A 21,987-nucleotide genomic window follows, 5' to 3' on the forward strand; every position below is an offset into this window, starting at 1 on the left:
TGAAGTGTCCTTCTCTACCTATGAAATTAATAAACTGTGACCGACCTGTTTTCACCCCATCAAAGCCTGGCCATATTTTCATTTTGGGGACTGGTGGGAGGAGGGGTAGGCACCGTTTCAGACATGCGGGTCTCCACAGTCGCGGAATTCCCCATGCAGTTTTACAATTGCCGGCAGCGTCCCAGGACAGCATCCAGGACTATGCCTTGAGGCTACAAACTGCCCTGCGCACCCTGAGGCAGACTCCATTACTGAGCCGGAGAGCAATAAGATGCTGGTAGAGCAGTTTCTGCAGGGGCTGGGGTCAGCCGAAGACCGTAAACCGCTCCGTCTGCAGGCCCTAGAACATCAGGACTTAAACTTTACGTTTCTTAAGGACCGGGCCATTAAAGCTTTACAAACATCAGAAGCTAGTGACCATATACCATCACCCTGGCTGGCTGATACTTCTAACGTGTCTGTGAAGCCTCCTCTGTTGGCCCTACCGGCACCCGAAGCACCTCCCGGAGCCCCTGATGACCTGTCGTCCCAAGTTCAACGCCTAAGTAAGGAAGTCGCTAGGATCCTCGCGACCCTACAGCTCCAGCCAAAGACCAAGCCTCCGGAAAGGTTCCAGCTCGCCGACAGCCCGGAAGACGTCCTGTGGATGCAGAGAAGGAACAACAAACGGTATGGAAAACCTGTTTGTTGCAAATGCAATAAGACTGGCCAATATTCTCGCCAGTGTCCTTTAAACGAGCAACCCCTGAGGCCAAGGCCCAGCTGATTGGCGTGAGCGGTATATTGGAGATCGCCCCATTATCTCCCTCGCTGTGAACGGTATCCCGACGTTCGCACTTCTGAACACTGGCTCGCAGGTAACAACCATACCCTATGTACTGTATAAGCCCTACTGGTCTGGTGATGATCTCACCACACCAGACTCTGGCCTTACTATCATTGCGGCCAATGGACTCCCCATGACCCAAGTGGGGTTCAAAGAGGTGACTCTGAAGGTGAGGCGAGTGGAGCTAGAGCATCAAGGACTCATTGTGGTGCAGAATGACCCTAGCAACCGTAACCCAAAAATGGTCCTAGGGACTAATGTTATTGAGAATTGCATGGGAGAAGTGTTGCATTTGCTACAACCGCTGTCTGCAACTGCAAGAGCGGGCCGGCAGTGGGCTCTGCAATCTTAAATCTGGGCCCTCCTGCAGCGGCAACAGGTGAACTTGTCTGGTGGAGAGATTGGTGGTGTACAAGTGATGGATGTAGCGCCTCTAGGGCAGCAGTAGGTATCCGTGGACAGGATTACCTGGCAGTAGTAGTGCCTCTGCTGTCAGAGCACTGGCTCACAGTAATGGCAGCCAGAGGAATAATTGATGTCCAGAAGGGGAGAGTGCCCGTGAGGTCTCTTCTCCACTTGCGATTTCTATGTGCGAGTGCGATCAGATAGAAAATCGGATCTCACTCGCACGAGTGTTAATCAATGAGGACGTGTCCTCTTGCTAAATGTTTTACGGCACGTCTCGTGCTCTCGGTGAAATCGCAGCATGCTGCGATTTCAGAGTCTCAGCTCTTGCACTCCCATGCAATCCTATGGGAGCGAGAAAAAAATCAGAATCCGGGTGGCATGCGCAAGTCATACAGATGGCAAACGCATGTCACACGGATCCTTGACACTTGCATACCGCATCAGACTGGCTACCGGAGGAATCTCCAGTAATACCAGGCCTGGCCGCGGTTACATGCACTGAACTCCGGAGCTGTCACTTGAGCTCCAGAGTGCAGCCTGAACAGCGAGCGCCGATTGATGGATTTCCCGGCGATTGCTGTTCAGTTCAGCATAGCTGCAGACAGACCGGGCTGATCTCTGGAGCTCAGGTGACAGATCCAGGGTTCAGTGCAGGTAACCGCAGCCAGGCCTGGTATTACTGGAGATTCCTCCGGTAGCCAGTCTGATGCGGTATGCATAAACACTCACATAACACTCGCACGACGATCGCATGTCATACGGATGCTATGTGAGGAAAAAAACACACACTGTACGCAGACCACACGCAGGACACTCGACTCACATTGTATCCGAGTGTTGCTATGAATTCGTAAACGCAAGTGGAGAAGAGCCCTGAGAGTGATGAATTGCGGAGAGGAAGAGGTTAAGCTACCCCGATATGCCACCATTGCTATGTTATTCACAGTAGACACCCATGTCATCCAGACAACAGCATCCACCATCACTGCATCCCAGTCGACCAGTGATAGTTCACCAGAGCACCTAGAGGACTGGTGTCAAGAACTACATGTAGGCACTGACTCCACACCTGCACACCACAAGGGGTTTACAGGGTAGTGCAGGAGTATGAGCAAGTCTTCAGTAAACACCCGTTAGACTTTGGGAGGATCAAAGGGGTCCAACACCACATTCCCACAGGTGCGCATCCACCCATCAAAGAGAGATATAGGCCCATTCCACCCACACATTACCAATGCGCCAAAAACATGTTGAGGAACATGAAGGAGGCAGGGGTCATCTGTGATAGCTGCAGCCTCTGGGCCGCTCCATTGCTCCTAGCGAAAAAGAAGGACGGCACAATGAGGATGAGTGTGGATTACCGGAAGATTAACCGAATAACTCATAAAGATGCATACCCTCTTCCCCGTATTGAAGAATCCTTGGCTGCCTTGAGGACTGCTAATTACTTTTCTACTCTCGACCTTACTAGTGGTTACTGGTAGGTGTCTGTTGCAGAGGAGGACCGGGAGAAGACCGCTTTCAATACTCTGATGGGTCTGCGAGTTCAACAGCATGCCCTTTGGGTTGTGTAATGCACCAGGAACCTTCCAGAGGCTGATGGAGTGCTGCTTGGAACATCGCAATTTCGAAACGGTCATGCTATACTTGGACCATGTCATCGTCTACTCCAAGACATATGAAGCACACCTGGAACATCTGGCCGAAGTATTCAAGGCCCTCTACAGGTACGGGATGAAACTGAAGCCATCCAAATGCCATCTGCTGAAGCCCAAAGTTCAATATCTCGGGCATGTGGTTAGTGCAGAAGGTGTAGCAAAGGACCCGGAGAAGATCACAGCCATCCAGGGCTGGCCAAGACCTACAATCGTCAGACAAGTGAGGCAGTTCCTGGGCCTGATGGGCTATTACCGCCGCTTCATCAAAGGCTACACAAAGATGGCAGCTCCCATGCAAGATCTCCTGGTGGGGCAACCCAAGCATGGCAAGACTTCTGGTTCCCCATTCGTCTGGAATAAGGAACAGGAAGAATCCTTTCAGCAGATGAAGTCGGCCTTGACCGGAGAGGAGATCCTGGCCTACCCCGACTACGGTCTTCCATTCTTCTTATACACGGATGCCAGCAACGTGGGCTTGGGTGCTGTCCTGTCCCAGATGCAGAATGGCAAAGAGAAGGCAATAGCCTGTGCAAGCAGGAAGCTCCGTCCCACGGAAAGGAATCCTGAGAATTATAGTTCCTTTAAGCTGGAGTTCCTGGCCCTCGTCTGGGCAGTGACCATACAGTGGTAAGCAGAAGGCAGCCTTCAACCCATTACCCCACCATGAGTGGCAAGAGGCCCAGGATAACGATCCGGCAGTCAGGCTGGTTAAGGAGATGATTTCTCAAGCTGATGCCAGATTGGGGCCCACTGCCCCAGCAGAAGCCCAGTGGCTTTGGAAGGAAAGGCTGGCTGTATCTGCAATAAGGCAAATTGTATAGAGGGCTCATTAACCCCAAGATGCATGAGAGGATCTGCCAGATTTTGGTGCCACAGACATACGTACCCATGGTCCTAGAGGCTTATCATAATGGATCTGGACATTTCGGCTGGAAGAAGTTGGAAATGCTGCTGAGAGAGCGCTTTTACTGGGCTGGGATGAGAGGATCCATTGATATATGGTGTAGGGATTGTAGTCCCTGCATGCTAAGAAGAAAGGATGGCACCAGCCAGAAAGCCCCGTTACAGCCAATTGTCTCCCACCAGCCACTGGAACTTGTCGCTCTGGATCATGTTAAGCTCACGCCGAGTAGGAGCAGATATACCTACACTCTCACGATAGTGGATCATTACTCAAGGTTCATGGTGGTGGTACCCATCAAGGATTTGACAGCTCGCACGGCGGCAAGGGTCTTCCAGGCATATTTATGCGGCCACACAGCTACCCGGAGGTGCTTACCGATTAAGGCCCTGTCTTTGAAGCCGAGATCTTCCAGGAGTTCTGGAGTTTGTATGGGCATAAGAAGATCCGTACCACATCATATCATACCCAAACCAACGGTATGTGTGAGAAGATGAACCATTTGGTCCTCAATCTGCTTAAGACTTTACCCTTAGAAGAGTGGAGCCTGTGGCCTGAAAGACTGCCCGATCTTGTGGACATGTATAACAACATCCCTAGCAGTTCCACCAAGTGTACACCAGCGTACCTGGAAGGTTGCTGGTGGATGTGGACATGGAAATAGAGGTTACTGAGACCATTTCGCGAACCACGGACTGGGATACAAAATGCCAGATACAGTTTCGGCAGATCCAAGAGTATGGGGAGAAGAATCTGAGCCAGAGCAGAGGAAGGCAAGAGCAGCGCTTTAATAGATAGGCACAAGCTGCCCTATTTGCGCCCGGAGATGTGGTGCTGAAGAGAAAAAGAAGACTGCACAAGCTGGATTACCAGTGGGAGGGAACCCCCTATGTAGTTCAACCCACTGACTGGGAGAATCGGAAGACTTACATTGTCAGCCGTGACCACGAGAAGACCACGGCCACCACTCAGGTACAGAGAGACCAGAATGTAGTGAGTGGTGTCCGTATGTTGTGTATATAGGCAGAAGCTAATCAACCGTGCCTTTAACCTGATTGCATTACAATTAACCCCGTTTTCCATTTGCAAATGGACCAAGACCTCGGGACTGGTGAGGTCACCCCAAAAACTTTCTTGGGTTCTGTAAATACCCCTACCTACCTTCTTGTTATTCTTCACCTGCACGGCCTCTATAGAGGTAGATTGGAGATAGTGCCTGCGGTGGAGTAGGCCGAGGCCCAGCGACTACTGAAACCAGTGGCTAACCTCCAGGCCAAGGGTCCCCGGACTTGGGGCCCTTGAGATAGACTGCCTGGTAAGGAACTTTTTACCCGGACTGTGTAGGTGTTACCCGGAACCTCTGTGGACTGGGAAAAGGGGTGCCCACCATTCTTAGCGGTGGCACCATGGAACCAGGTTGTTTGGGTGGCAGATGAAGAAGAAGGGAAAGTAATGTGTTTTATGTTTGGCAACGTTAAAAAAATGTGCCTCCCATAAAGGGAAGAAATGTTTGTTTTTCTATTTTCCCGTTTCTTATAGAGCAAAATAAATGTCAGTGGTCGGACAGCCCGCGGACAGGCTGTATTCGACCAAGGGGGAATGTGACGCCCTGGCGCCGCCAAGTGGTCACAGAAAAACATTCACCCAATATAACATCATCCCACAACAGGTACCATCAGCCACAAAATCCTAGCCACCCCCTTAGGGTAAGAAGGACACACCAGTGGGCAGGACCAGGCGGATTGGGGCGCCCAACTAGGGGTCTTGAGGATCCAGGGGTGGGAACACAGTCAGTTGATTTGAGTTCAGGTTGGAGTTCAGTGTAGAGTCGAGATCAAGACTGTGCCTAGTGGAGGGTAGCAAGGGTAGGGGCCCTGGCCTACTGGCTAGGTAGCAAGCAGTGGACCATGTCCAAAGGCAACGGGAGTCCGGTTGAGGGAAATCAAAGTGGACCAGGACAGGGTTGGAGCCCACCAGTACTGTGGCGCCCTGGACTCGCCAGGTCATCACAGGTACTGCAACACACACACCCCCACCCCGAGACAGGCACATCAGCCAAACACAAAACCCTTGTTGCCTCCCTCCAGGGGCTGATGTCCACACCAGGTGGGGTGGAGCCAGGCAGTTGGCCCCACCCACTGAGGAGTTCACAGTCCTAGAGGCAGGAACAGCAAGCAGTTTTAGTTCAGGAGGTCGAAGTGGAAGGAGTGCCTGCTGGTGTCTGGGTGTGTGGCCCAGGCACTGACAGCAAGGTTGGCAAATGGTGGTGGCCGTCTGCAGGAGAGGCGAATCAACGCGGAACCGTAGGACCGGGGTCCGGCGGTGGCCCGCCAGTACCGAACCAGGGAGCGAAGTGAAGCCAGCACACACAGGCAGGGCCTGCGGACCCCGACCAGGCTTGGAGCCGCCGAAAAGGTCAAATTCGTTAGTGACCGGAACCCCAGGGGTTACCTAGCAGCCAAGACCCGATAGAAGGCAACCTTCCAACCAGCAGAAGGAAATACAGCTACCGCCAAAGCTAGGATTCCAAGGGTCAGAGCCTGCGGGCAAAAGAGCTCCTCCGGCACATATACACTGGGGAGCGGGTTACCGGTGGGAAGCCACCGAAGCCGAACAAACACACAGGTGCAGGAAAAGGCAGCCATCACCAACTGTCCGGGAGAAGCCACAGCAGCCGGCTGCGGGACCCGTCCATCCAGCCGTTTGGTTTACCAGAGACTTTGCGTGTATTTGTGGCTGAGTGAGTACAACCGTGCCATCCGGCACCTCGCTGCGCAGTCCCTGCGACCCTGCACCTCGCCAACCCTGCCTCCCCGTCACCTCACTGGGCCCCGGGACCACCAACCCCTACCCACGGAGGGGGAAAACAACATCCCAGCTGCTCCCTACCATCGCTCCCGGGATCCCCGTCACCAGCAGCGGTGGTGCCCATCTTCACCACAACCCGTGGGTGGCGTTATGGACTCAAATCCCCAAACAAACTACCCCTTTCACTCACGGGCGAGGAGCGCCGCGCGAGTCCCCAGATCCGGCCAACGCTCAAGCCACCGAGCAGCAGCAGCTCCGGACATGAGCATTAGCGAGCGCAGCGCCCCGCCGCCCGCGACAGTACCGACAGCAGAGATCCGGTCCGGAGACCATCCACAGGCGGGGTACCTGGACCCTAGTTAGAAGAGTGTTGCAAGCCCCTTCTCTAATTAACCAGGCCGGGAGCAAGGTTCCATACATTGTTTCAGAAATGGTAGCCCAGATAGAGTGAAACAGCAGCCCACCACGGGGGATAGGGTATCTGCAAACACCCACTGAGATCCCAAGGGTCAGTTTTCGCGGGCACCACTCCCAACCACAACAGCACCGGAAGTGGACTTCCCCGTTCCATATGGAGTTGTCCAGAATTGAGAAAATTACAGAGTGCCAGAGAAAGGAAAATCAGTACACCAGCTGGGTGTGGGACCCGAGTACACCCGGACGTGGCAGCCGGCCACTTACACCATGGTTTACCAACAGACTTGAGTACAATTATTCAACAGTGACTACACCAACATTTCCCAGTCCGGCCCGGCACGCCACCTCCGGCCTACATCACTCCCTGTGTCCTGGACACTGAGCCCCGGGGCATCCACTCCTACCCACGGAGGCGTTAAACAACCAGCTGCCACTCCATCGCCCCCGGGTGCTTTCCAACAGCAGCGGTGGTACTCCATATTACCACACACCGTGGGTGGTGTAACAAAGTATCCACAGCAATCCCCGTACATATATGCCCCCTTTTATTTGAGTGTCTGCGCGACCCCCGGGTCCGGAAACCCCTTGAGCCACTGCGGATCTGGATCTGAGCAGCACGGCTGCTGCTGACATGGGGGCAGCACATAAATATTCCTTCTTTTCAAAAAGCACCCAGGGCACGGGAGCGGACAACGGCCACCAAAGTGACATTCCCCAGTGATTCACCGACCGAGACCGAATACCCCATAGCCCTGGGCGACACACGTCCTCCTGCTCCTCGTCATCAGGCCATCCACGATGAACAGTCTGGATGTAGCTGGTGTAGATAGATCCTTCTGTAGCGCAGGCAGCGAAGAAGTGCACAGTCACACCAGCCAGCAATCACGTCATAGTCTGAACACACTGCTGTTCTATTACTGTCTTTCCTTAGTATTTTGCTCTTGTTTAGGGTATATTTATATGTACCTGCTGATTCTGTTATTAATATAGCAATGTGCTTGCATTAAAGAGGACAAACCATCAGGATTTCATATATACAGTAAAGCCAGTGTATCCTGGTGCTCGGAGGCTGAATGTAAGCTGAGCTTTTATTCTGAGATTGGATGTTTTATTTCAGAAATATCTGCAAGTAAAGTTACAGAAATGCACTGCTGTTTGATTGACAGGAGCTGCTGAATAGCTAATACGTGGGTGGGGATTTGCTATCTATCCCCACCCGTGTCTGCTGCCCGGCCTTGGTAGATGTTAGACTGTATGGGCTGTGTTTTGAACACGCCCCTATCACATGACAGAGAGGACTCATACCTAGAAGGAGCCCATACAGTACAGCATCCACCAAGACAAATGGTAAGTTCTCTTTACCTTCTATTATAATGTGGCGGTGTCTGTGTTCACACTAAGCATTTTATAGCCGACAGCCTCATTCTATACAAATGCATTGCACTTTACACAGGCCCTGTAATAAGCTTTCTGCATATTGGGATACTCTGCTATATCCAGTGTTGTCGTTGTATAAGGTGAATGCATATACGTATAATGTGGCGGTGTTTGTGTTCACAGTAAAGGCTGCTTTACACACAGCGATCTCGTTAGTGATGTGACATGCCCAGATCGTTGTTACGATTTGCCGAGATCGCTCATAGGTCGTTTTGTAGCGGTCACACGTACACATCTCACAATTGACGCTACATCGTTCAGCGATATATTGTTTGACCAAGGCGGTCATGTGGATGTTGTTCGTCGTTGGCAGAGTGTCAAACATAGCAATATGTCTGCTGCGTTCCAAATGACGAACAATATTTTGAAACTGAACGATGTGTCAACGATCAATGAATTTCACCCTATTTGCGATCTTTCGGAATTGCACGTAAGTGTCACACGCAACGACGTCGCTAACGATGACGGAAGTGCATCACGAAAACTGTGACCATGACAACATATCGTGAGATAAATCATAGCGTGTAAAGCGGCCTTAAGTATTTTATACCCGACAGCCTCATTCTATACAAATGCATTACACTTTACACAGGCCCTGTAATAAGCTTCCTGCATATTGGGATACTCTGCTATATCCAGTGTTACCGTTGTATAAGGTGAATGCATATACTTATAATGTGGCGGTGTTTGTGCTCACACTAAGTATTTTATACCCAACAGCCTCATTCTATACAAATGCATTACACTTTACACAGGCCCTGTAATAAGCTTCCTGCATATTGGGATACTCTGCTATATCCAGTGTTACCGTTGTATAAGGTGAATGCATATACTTATAATGTGGCGGTGTTTGTGCTCACACTAAGTATTTTATACCCAACAGCCTCATTCTATACAAATGCATTACACTTTACACAGGCCCTGTAATAAGCTTCCTGCATATTGGGATACTCTGCTATATCCAGTGTTGCCGTTGTATAAGGTGAATGCATATACTTATAATGTGGCGATGTTTGTGTTCACAGTAAGTATTTTATAGATAACAGCCTTATTGTTTACAGATGTATCAGCTCTTTACAGAAAGCCTCTTACCCTCTGTACACAATTGGCTGATCCATATATGCGCCATAGACACAATTTGCCCCTTATATGCTTTAGCTTTATTTTACTCTTTCCAGTGTTGTTGATCTTATGGCATTCTGAAACTTCATGAAAGATGGCAGCTACATATAGCAAACACCTGTCTATACAACAAGATCAGACAACGCCTGCTTCACCATAATAACAGCGGGAATCCCTGCAGTAATTGCAGGAATCATGTGACTGTCTTTACCTAAAGAAAGTGCATAGCCTTTATGAGTTTAGCAGTCCCACTAGGTAACCATTATAACAGAATATGTATGAGGCCCTCATCTACGTCTCTTCCAGGGGGTATTGCAGTTGCTCTCTCTGTGGTTTGGCAGCCTTTGCACATAGTGCATATCCTTTTATGTGTGTCTCTGTCCCCCTAGCTAATCATTATAACAAGAGGTGTATGATGCCTGATTTATGTGTAATACAGGGTGTATTGAAGTCCCTCTTCCTCCTACTTTTTGGCAGTTCTTGTAATGCCCGCATAGGCTTTGTGAGGCTCAGAGTCCGTCCTTCAGGCCCAGATAATTGACGAAAATGTTACAATTATATTTAACAGTAACTACCAGTGGGTGTACTTATATTTACACCTATATTATGAAATATACTGTAGTCATAAGTGACTGGGAATTACGGCACGTAATGACTTGATGATTAACGCTATGTTCACCCTTTGCATTTTTGCTTCAGTTTTTCCAGCATTTTTTCATGACTTTTATGCAAAATAAAAGCTGAAAATTTATGGGATTTCATAAACCTCATGCACACAATTCCTTTTTTCGGAGTGAAATGGAAAACTGCTGCATTTTCTAAAGGAGCAGCATGTCAACTCTTTCAGTATTTTGCAGCTTTTTTGCAGCGTTTTTCCCCTTTGAAAGCAATGAGAGAGTAAAAACGCTACATGTGAAGGGCTGGAGGAGGAGGAGGAGTCATTTTTTCTGCGTCCCCTATGTCATTAGTGTGAAAGTTAGAATGCGTACTCCAAAACACTTTACAGAGCTATTACCAATGTGGCCATTTGGGTGTTGGCCTTGGCCTCCTCCTCCTCCTCCACCAACACCACCGGCTCCAGTGGCCCTCTATTCAAATAATATTCAAATTACCCATCCTTAAAAAGCCCTCTCTTGACCCATCCTCTGTGTCTAGCTACCTACCAATATCCCTTCTCCCCTATGCCTCAAAACTACTGGAACAGCATATCCATCTCCTAATACCTCTCCTCCTGCTCCTTCTTTGACCAGATATAATCTGGCTTCCGACCACATCACTCTACTGAAACTGCCCTAACTAAAGTCACCAATAACCTACTAACTACCAAAGCCAAGTGACACTACTCTGGACCACTCCCTCCTATTACACATTCTCTCCGCTCTGGGCATCACAGACTTGGCCCTATCTTGGATTTCGTCATACCTAATCGACCGAACTTTCAGCATCTCCCATTCTCACACCACTTCCTCATCCCACCCTCTAGCCGTTGGTGTCCCCCAAGGTTCAATTCTTTGACACCTGCTGTTCTCCATCTACACCTTCGGCCTGGGACCGCTTTTAGAGTCACACAGCTTTCAGTATCATCTCTATGCCGATGATACTCAGATCTACCTCTCTGGACCTGACGTTACCTCCTTACTAACCAAAATCCCACAATGTCTCTCTGCTAGGTCATCCTTCATCTCTGCGCGGTTCCTAAAGATTAACATGGACAAAACAGAATTCATTGTCTCTCCTCCTCCTCATTCAACTCCTGCACCAATCCTATCCATCAAAGTTGATGGCTGTTCACTCTCCCCAGTCTCACAAGCTCGTTGCCTTGGAGTAACCCTCGACTCTGCACTATCCTTTTAGCCGCACATCCAAGCCCTCTTCACCTCATCCGACGACAACTCAAAAATATCTCCCAGATCTGTGCCTTCCTTAACCAAGAATCAGCAAAATCATTAGTACATGCCCTCATCATCACCCGCCTCGACTACTGCAACCTCCTACTTTCTGGCTTCCCTTCCAGCAATCTTGCACCCCTCCAATCTTTCCTGAATTCTGCAGCCCACTAAATCCATCTTTCCTCGCTATTCCACAGACTCCAGTTCAAAACATTAACCATGACCTACAAAGCCATCCATAACCTTTCTCCTCCTTACATCTGTGACCTAGTCTCCCAGTACCTACCTGCGCGCAACCTCAGATCCTCACAAGATCTCCTTCTCTGCTCCTCTCTTATCTCCTCTTCCCACAATCACGTACAAGATTTCCCCCGTGCCTCCCCCATACTCAGGAATGCTCTACCCCAGCATATCAGACTCTTTCCTAGCGTGAAAGCTTCAAGAGAAACCTGAAGATCCACTTCTTATGACAAGCCTGCAACCTACAATAATCCTTAGTCCAGTAACCACTGCGCAACCAGCTCTGTCCTCACCTATTGTACCCTCACCCAATCCCCGTAGACTGTGAGCCTTGCGGGCAGGGTCCTCTATCCTCCTATACCCATCTGTTTTGTACTGTTAATGATTGTTGTACTAGTTTTTATATATACCCTTTTTCACTAGTAAAGCGCCATAGAATTAATGGCGCTATAATAATAATTATTCAGTAATGTATGTTTTATGGACAAATGAACGCCACGCTGGGACATCAAAGCTGATGTCGCTGATGATGATTGCATCTGGCTAAAAGCAGGTTGGGAGCAGGCGGCATCATCCCGTGCTTCCTAGACCGCAGTTTGTGAAGCATGCAGCACCGTGGAAGTGGCAGTTGTTTCACTCTGGAACTCAGGCTTTATTCCACTAGCTAACACCGAGGATTTAAAAAAAATCAGTTTAAAAAAATTTCAAAATTCCCCAGGGGGTAATGGTTCAGACACCATGGAGCACAGCATCAGAAGGTACTCCCAACTGCTTTTTTTTAAAATGGGAGAATTTGCAACAGGGCATAACATGCCAAGGAGTTAAAAAAGTTCTGATTCCGCAGGGGGCCATGTGTAAGGGTGGAAACACATCTATGCGAGTAAAATCGGTCCGACTGGGCTGAAAAAAACTCGGCTGATTTTAGTTCACGTTAGGTGCGAGTGCAACGCAAGTGCGATGCTATTTCTGAGATTTTACTAGCGTGTGTAATGCGTGTGTAATGCGTATTTTTTACTATGTCATCTGCCATTCAGCTCTGCTACATGGCCGCTGACAGCAGACACAGACAGCCATGTAGCAGAGCTGAATGGCAGATGACAGCAGATACAGACAGAGCCGCACAATCAGAATGAACTCGGGTGAACTTCACCCGACTTCATTGTCATGCTGCGGCTCTGTCTGTGCCGCGTCCTGATTAGCGGTCACCAGTGAAGGACTCACCGGTGACCGCTAATCTCCTAAGTTACTGAAGTTAGCAGCCCTCTCTCATACTCACCGATCCCCGGCGCTGCACGGCTTTCTCACTGCTCCGGCGGCTTTTACTATTTTGAAAAAGCCGGCCGCTCATTAAAGAATCTCGTATTCCTGCTTTCCCCGCCCACAGGCGCCTATGATTGGTTGCAGTGAGACACGCCCCCACGCTGAGTGACAGGTGTCTCACTGCACCCAATCACAGCAGCCGGTGGGCGGGTCTATACTGTGCAGTGAAATAAATAAATAAATAATTAAAAAAAAATGGCGTGCGGTCCCCCCCAATTTTAATACCAGCCAGATAAAGCCATACGGCTGAAGGCTGGTATTCTCAGGATGGGGAGCTCCACGTTATGGGGAGCCCCCCAGCCTAACAATATCAGCCAACAGCCGCCCAGAATTGCCGCATACATTATATGCGACAGTTCTGGGACTGTACCCGGCTCTTCCCGATTTACCCTGGTGCGTTGGCAAATCGGGGTAATAAGGAGTTATTGGCAGCCCATAGCTGCCAATAAGTCCTAGATTAATCATGTCAGGCGTCTATGAGACACCCTCCATGATTAATCTGTAAGTTACAGTAAATAAACACACACACATGAAAAAATCCTTTATTGGAAATAAAAAACACAAACACATTCCCTCATTACCAATTTATTAACCCCGACAAACCCTCCATGTCCGGCGTACTCCACGGTCCTCCAGCGTCGCTTCCAGCATGAAGGTGACAGGAGCTGCAGAAGACACCGCCGCTCCGGTCACCTCCAAGCAGCAACTGAGGTGAGTAGCGCGATCTGCTGAGGTGTCACTGAGGTTACCCGCTGTCACCGCTGGATCCAGTGACAGCGGGTAACCTCAGTGACACCTCAGCAGATCGCGCTACTCACCTCAGTTGCTGCTTGGAGGTGACCGGAGCGGCGGTGTCTTCTGCAGCTCCTGTCACCTTCATGCTGGAAGCGACGCTGGAGGACCGTGGAGTACGCCGGACATGGAGGGTTTGTCGGGGTTAATAAATTGGTAATGAGGGAATGTGTTTGTGTTTTTTATTTCCAATAAAGGATTTTTTCATGTGTGTGTGTTTATTTACTGTAATTTACAGATTAATCATGGAGGGTGTCTCATAGACGCCTGACATGATTAATCTAGGACTTATTGGCAGCTATGGGCTGCCAATAACTCCTTATTACCCCGATTTGCCAACGCACCAGGGCAAATCGGGAAGAGCCGGGTACAGTCCCAGAACTGTCGCATATAATGTATGCGGCAATTCTGGGCGGCTGTTGGCTGATATTGTTAGGGTGGGGGGCTCCCCATAACGTGGAGCTCCCCATCCTGAGAATACCAGCCTTCAGCCGTATGGCTTTATCTGGCTGGTATTAAAATTGGGGGGGACCGCACGCCATTTTTTTTAATTATTTATTTATTTATTTCACTGCACAGTATAGACCCGCCCACCGGCTGCTGTGATTGGGTGCAGTGAGACACCTGTCACTCAGCGTGGGGGCGTGTCTCACTGTAACCAATCATAGGCGCCTGTGGGCGGGGAAAGCAGGGAATACGAGATTCTTTAATGAGCGGCCGGCTTTTTCAAAATAGTAAAAGCCGCCGGAGCAGTGAGAAAGCCGTGCAGCGCCGCACCGGGGGATCGGGGAACGGTGAGTATGAGAGAGGGGTGGAAACTGACCGACAGACTGTGAGAGAGGGACAGAGATAGTGACGGACCGACAGAGAGAGAATAGAGACCGAGAGGGAGAGACCGACTGACAGGGAATAGTGATTGACAGACATTGGGAGACATCGCTCGTTTCCAGTGTTTTAGGAAACATGCGAGAAATGTATTTAGAAAATCGGATGTCACTAAGATGGTGTGAGTGCCGTCCCGTGACATCCGATTTTTTACACGCTCCCATAGACTTGCATTGGAGAAACTCGCAGTAGAAACTCGCAAAAAAGCAGCATGCTGCGATTTTTTTCTCGGTCCGATTTGGACTGAGAAAAAAATCGCAGATGAGAGCTGAATCATTCACTAACATGTGTCCGATTCCAATGCGAGTTTTTCTCGCATTGCTCTACTGCGAGAAACTCGCAAGTGAGAAGCAGCCCTAACACACTGTGGAGCACAGCATCAGAAGGCACTTCCAACTGCTTTTTAAAAAAAAATTGGGAGAATTTGCAATAGTGCATAACATGCCAAGGAGTTAAAAAAAAAATCTGATTTTGCAAATTCCAACTTCAAAGACCCTCCTCCCCATCGCCATTTGCTATGAAAAAGTACAGAGGTACTGAATAGCCAATACCTGTAAAATAACCGATAAATCCTTACCGATCTAATGGAAATTATTATTTATTTTTTTTTAGTTAACGTGAACAGGATGAATTTTCCAAAAATAGGGAGGGTGGGTGGGAGATTTCTCCGTTTCTGTGCCTAAAATGAATGACCCCACTAACTGACAAATCCTTATAAATCCCCTAATATTCCCTCCTCCTCTTGACTACGCCCCCAATTCTATTTCAAATCCCTTATTTCCGCACCCTCTAAATATCTTTACCCCTTGCCTAACCACAATCACTTGTTCCCAATTTAATTCCCGTCCTAACCCAGTCATGTTGGCCTCCCTTTTAAGGCAGGGCCCAGTACGGACTCTCTGGAACGCTATCACAAGGCACTGCACTGTCACTGGCCCTATAGCTGGGTCCGCATTCACAGAGTTGCGGTCTGGCGATTTATAGAACTGCTAGCAGCTACTGGACACTGTCTTTAGCCCTTAGAAGGACTATTTATTAGTTGGATCTAAGAACGCTCTGCCACACACAATACAGTCTATCTACAGCGCCAGCTCCCTATCACTGCGTGTTCACAAAATGGCGGCAGCCTTATATAGTCCCTATGACGCTGTGCGGCCAAGTCAATCACAGTAACACCACAACAAAGATGCCTGCGGCATTACTGTGAGGGCAAGCAACGTCAGATGTGTTCATTGGCTGGAAAAAGGCGCCAGGAAGTCAGAAATGAAAATGGAAGTATTGGAGCGGATGTTGTTTATTAGTTGTTGACTGAATGGTGCGAATAGCCTGTTATCCATCAGGTACCGAATAGTGGCGAATACATTCGCTCATGCCTAGTAATAATCTGACAACATTTCCCAGCAGCGACCTGGGTGTCAGAGATGTGTCCAGGCATCTTCCCCATTTTGTTCTCATTACATTTTCACACTGTCTCCATCCATTTCAGTGATTTCCCGGCCCCCCTGAGACCTCCTGGGGGGTCTGTCTGATAAATCCTCAAGTTCCCCATTGACTTCCACTATACTCGTTCCTCTAATCGAGCCCATCAGAGCGCCTGGCCTGCTGGATTCGAGTAATGAGCACCCAAGAATTTTACGCTTGCTCATTACTACTGTTTTTTAAAAAATGAGACACTCTCTTATATTATTTTTTTCCCCCAAAAAAGCGCTAGGGCTTATATTCCAGAGAGGGCTTACTATTGGAGAAACATGGTAGGGGCTAAGCTTAGCCCCCCAGAAAGGCAGATCCACCCCCCCTTCCCAGGAGAATCATACTTACCAGACTTTGGACATCTGCGTGCCTCCCAGCTCCTGCTGCGATCTTCGGCGGGTGCTCCCAGCAGGAATGCTTCACGTGGTCCTCCCCTGTTTCTTCTCGACATACATCAGATCGCAAACACACTCATACACATGTGCCGTCCCCGCGTCAGCAGCTGGGCTGCTCGGATCTGGATCCGCGGTGGCTCAAGGGATCTCCGGACCCGGGAGCTCGGTGTTGGGGTCGCGCAACCACTCGGAATAAGGGGGGGGATATTTACACAGGGTGTTAAGTTTGAAGTTCATGACACCACCCGTGGTGTGTGGTAAGGTGGAGTACCACCGCTGCAGTTGGGAGTACCCGGTGGCGATGATTTGGAGAGCCAGGTGTTTAACCCCTCCATGGGTAGGGGGAATCCCCTGGAACTCGATAAGGGGACGGTAAGGGTCACTTATGTACTCACTCAGTCCCATAATGCTGACACCGACAACTGTGGTAAACCAAAGATCTTGACACCGCTGCTGCTGGGAGGGAGCACGCCTGGATCCCGTGCCCATTGGTGTTGCCTGTTAGTCTGTGACCTTTGTCCTTGGCACCTTGTTTTTCTGATTGGTCCCTTGAGTATAAAACTAGTCTGGTCCCGCTCACCAGTATGGCTAACTGGGTGAGCTTGCTCTCAGGGTTCACGCGTGGGATTTTCTGGACCGTATAGTGGAAAAGTCCTATCCCTCTCATTGTGCTAGTACCCCGATTTTGGAGCGGATGGAGAACGGATCTTGAAGGCTCCGTCCTCATCGATTAAATTGTCAAGATGCCTGAAGCTACTTCCTGACCCAGGGTCCACGTACCCCGTCGTGCCCTGGACCCTACGCGGTGATGGCACAAGGCCGCCGGCTGTCCTCCTCGACAGTCCGTGCCCCTTGTCACAATCCCCTGCGACCGGGGTCCAGCTCCTACCTGGCCCAGACCAACGTCTGCCACCTAGTAGTTCCAAGGAGCTCAGCTCCTGATCTCTCATCTCGAAAATCACTGCTCAACTCACTGTCTACTGACATCCTGACACCCCCTTACCAACACCCCAAGTGGGCGACCCTATTCCACTCAGGCCGTCCACTAGTGTGTCTGGTGGGTGTGGTGCAGAGTGTTCCTAGGATTTTGATAAGCTGGTTTTTGGCAACACCAAAGGTCAGGGACCCGTAACCAAGGAGGAGGTGGATACTGTGCAGAAGGGCAGATTGCACAATACCCTGTGATGACCTGATAGGCCAGGGCGTCACACACACACATCAGATCACAGCCACAATCACACATCAGATTGCACACACACTCACACATCTGGCTATACTGATTGCTTTCAGCCAGCAGGGGAAGATGGGATGCATGGCAGTGGAGTGTGAGGAGCTGTGGTGGAATGCATAAAGGATCTGCAGTGGAACGCATAGAGGACCTGCAGTGGAATGCAGAGAGTACCTGGGGTGGTAAACATTAATGTGTTCCACCGCAGGTCCTCTATGTACCACCTTGCATTACCCCATGCATTCCACCGCAGGTCCTCGAGCTCCACTGCACTGTTTCCCAGGTTCACCTGCTGGCCAGAAGTTATCGGTATCACCGGATGTGATGAGTGTGTGCTATCTGATGTGGGATTGTGTGCGGGATCTGATGTGTAAGGGGTGCCTTGCACGTTGCGACATCGCAGGTGCGATGTCGATGGGGTCATGTCAAAAGTGACGCACTTCCGTGCATCGCTCCCGACATCGCAGTGTGTAAATCCTAGCTGATACGATTAATGAGCGCAAAAGCGTTGTAATCGTATTATCGGTGCAGGGTCGGGGAAAACCATAATTATGCTGCTGCGACGGTACGATGTTGTTCGTCGTTCCTGCGGCAGCACACATCGCTGTGTGTAAAGCCGCAGGAGCGAGGAACATCACCTTACCTGCCTCCAGCAGCTCACGCCAACTATGCGGAAGGAAGGAGGTGGGCGGGATGTTTACGTCCCGCTCAGCTCTGCGCCTCCGCCACTATTGTCCGCCTGCCGTGTGACGTCGCTGTGATGCCGCACGACCTGCCCCCTTAATAAGGAGGAGGATCGCCGGCCAGAGCGTCGTCGCACGACAGGTGAGTGCATGTGAAGCTGCCGTAGCGATAATGTTCGCTACGGCAGCTATCACAATGATATCGCACCTGCGACGGGGGCGGGGACTATCGGGTTCGGCATCGCAGCATCGGCTTGCAATGTCGCAGCGTGCAAAGTACCCCTAAGTGTGCGATCTAATGTAGATATATGTGATCTGATGTGTATGAGTGTGTGATTTAATGTGTATGTGTGATCTGATGTGTGTGGTTGTGCAATATAATGTGTGTGGGTGTGCAATGTGTGTGGGTGTGCGATCTGATGTGTGTAGGTGTGCGATCTAATGTGTGTGGGTGTGCGATCTGATGTGTGTGGGTGTGCGATCTAATGTGTGTGGGTGTGCAATCTGATGTGTGTGGGTGTGCAATCTGATGTGTGTGGGTGTGCGATGTGATGTGTGTGGGTGTGCGATCTGATGTGTGTGGGTGTGCGATCTGATGTGTGTGTATAGGTGTGCGATCTGATGTGTGTGGGTGTGTGATCTGATGTGTGTGGGTGTGGGATCTGATGTGTGTGGGTGTGCGATCTGATGTGTGTGGGTGTGTGATCTGATGTGTGTGTATAGGTGTGCGATCTGATGTGTGTGGGTGTGTGATCTGATGTGTGTGGGTGTGGGATCTGATGTGTGTGGGTGTGCGATCTGATGTGTGTGTGTGTGCGATCTGATGTGTGTGGGTGTGCGATCTGATGTGTGTGGCTGTGCGATGTGATGTATGTGGGTGTGTGTGGGTGTGTGATCTGATGTGTGTGGGTGTGCGATGTGATGTGTGTGGGTGTGCGATCTGATGTGTGTGGCTGTGCGATGTGATGTATGTGGGTGTGTGTGGGTGTGTGATCTGATGTGTGTGGGTGTGCGATGTGATGTGTGTGGGTGTGCGATCTGATGTGTGTGGCTGTGCGATCTGATGTGTGTGGGTGTGCGATGTGATGTGTATGGGTGTGCGATGTGATGTGTGTGGGTGTGCGATGTGATGTGTGTGGCTGTGCGATGTGATGTATGTGGGTGTGTGTGGGTGTGTGATCTGATGTGTGTGGGTGTGCGATGTGATGTGTGTGGGTGTGCGATCTGATGTGTATGGGTGTGCGATGTGATGTGTGTGGGTGTGCGATGTGATGTGTGTGGCTGTGCGATGTGATGTATGTGGGTGTGTGTGGGTGTGTGATCTGATGTGTGTGGGTGTGCGATGTGATGTGTGTGGGTGTGCGATCTGATGTGTGTGGCTGTGCGATCTGATGTGTGTGGGTGTGCGATGTGATGTGTGTGGGTGTGCGATGTGATGTGTGTGGCTGTGCGATGTGATGTGTATGGGTGTGCGTTCCACTGCAGATCCTACTGTTCAGCGTCTGGTGAGTGTAATTGGGGGTCTTCAATCTTCTTCTTCTCTCTTTTGGGGGTGTCTGCTTTCTATGATGGTGTCCTGTAGAATTCTGTAATTTTTTTAGCAGCGTGAACAGTTTACTATTGAACCACGACTAAGGCTTATTTTCGGGGTAGGGCCTATATTTAAGCCTTAAGCGGGCTTTTCACGCTGCGACATCGCTAATGCGGAGTCGTTGGGGTCACGGATTTTGTGACGCACATCCGGCCGCATTAGCGATGCCGTTGCGTGTGACACCAATAAGCGATTTTGCATTGTTGCAAAAACGTGCAAAATCGTTAATCGGCGACATGGGGGTCCATTCTTAAAAATCGTTACTGCAGCAGTAACGAAGTTGTTCCTCGTTCCTGCGGCAGCACACATCGCTGCGTGTGACGCCGCAGGAACGAGGAAGCTCCCTTACCTGCCTCCCGGCTGCTATGAGGAAGGAAGGAGGCGGGCGGGATGTTACGTCCCGCTCAGCTCCGCCCCTCCGCTGCTATTGGGCGGCGGTTCAGTGACGCTTCAGTGACGTCGCTGTGACGCCGCACGGACCGCCCCCTTAGAAAGGAGGCGGTTCGCCCGTCACAGCGACATCGCCGGACAGGTAAGTATGTGTGATGGCTGTTGTGCGGCACGGGCAGCGATTTGCCCGTGTCGCGCAACAGATGGGGGCGGGTACCCACACTAGCGATATCGGGACCGATATCGCAGTGTGTAAAGTAGCCTTTAGGCTAGGGCCCCACTTTGAGTTTTTACCTGCGTTTTAGCTGCTTTTTAGGTCCGTTTTGAGAAGCACCTTTTTCATGCCAAAAGGCATGCGTTTTGATTTTCCAACAAAGTCTATAGAAAAAGGTGATTTCTAGACCGCACTTTGCGTTTTGAAACGCTGCGTTTAATTTGCATATTTTGTGGCAAAAACCATGCGTTCAAAGAAGCAGCATGTCAATTGTTTTGGCCATTTTGGGTGCGTTTTGCTAACATTGAAGTCAATGAGGAATGGCAAAAACCAAGATTCCATCAAATTCCTGCGTTTTACCTGCTTTTTCAGTGCAGAAAACGTGCTTTTTGGACATCAAAATAATGATTTCATATGTCCCTTTACACACATAATCCGACAAATTTAATTAAAGAAAAATATTAAGTTATTGCTATTTTTTCGTTAAATATTGAATTTCCGCTATAATTTAACCCCTTCAGCCCCCGGGCACTTTCCGTTTTTGCGTTTTTGTTTTTTGCTCCCCTTCTTCCGAGAGGCGTACCTTTTTTATTTTTCCATCAATCTTGCCATATGAGGGCTTGTTTTTTGCGGGACGAGTTGTACTTTTAAATGAAACCATAAGTTTTACCATATAGTGTACTGGAAAACGTCAAAAAAATTCCAAGTGCGGAAAAATTGCAAAAAAACTGGGATTGTACAATAGTTTTTGGGATATTTTATTCACCGTGTTCACTATATGGTAAAACCGATGTGTGAGTATGATGCCTCAGGTCGGTGCGAGTTTGTAGACACCAAACATGTATAGGTTTACTGGTATCTAAGGGGTTAAAAAAAATTCACAAGCTTGTCCAAAAAACGTGGCGCACGTTTTGCGCCATTTTCCAAAACCCGTAGCGTTCTCATTTTTCAGGATCTGAGGCTCAGTGATGGCTTATTTTTTGCGTCTCGACCTGACGTTCTTAACGGTACCATTTTTGCGCAGATGCTACGTTTTGATCGCCTGTTATTGCATTTTGCGCAAAATTTGCGGCGACCAAAAAACGTAATTTTGGCGTTTGGAATTTTTTTGCCGCTACGCCGTTTACTGATCAGATTCATGGATTTTATATTTTGATAGATCGGGCATTTCTGAACGCGGCGATACCAAATATGTGTGTATTTTTTATTTTTTTAACCCTTTAATTTTCAATGGGGTGAAAGGGGGGTGATTTAAACTTTTAGGTTTTTTTATTTTTTTTTAATTTTTTAAAACTTTTTTTTTTACTTTTTTT

The 21,987-nt window shown here is 49.5% G+C and overlaps 1 protein-coding gene across 1 annotated transcript in view; it reads left to right on the forward strand.

The window, feature by feature from the left end:
* The first annotated feature begins 271 nt into the window (after positions 1-271).
* The window catches only part of LOC142252901 (vomeronasal type-2 receptor 26-like), a 41,198-nt gene continuing 19,482 nt past the window's right edge, over positions 272-21,987 (forward strand). Inside the window, exon 1 of the mRNA XM_075325061.1 lies at positions 272-682. Within this exon, the coding sequence (XP_075181176.1) occupies positions 272-682 (411 nt within the window). The remainder of the gene's footprint in view (positions 683-21,987) is intronic.

This window comes from Anomaloglossus baeobatrachus, chromosome 1 (assembly GCF_048569485.1).
Source record: "Anomaloglossus baeobatrachus isolate aAnoBae1 chromosome 1, aAnoBae1.hap1, whole genome shotgun sequence".
NCBI classification, from domain to species: Eukaryota; Metazoa; Chordata; class Amphibia; order Anura; family Aromobatidae; genus Anomaloglossus; species Anomaloglossus baeobatrachus.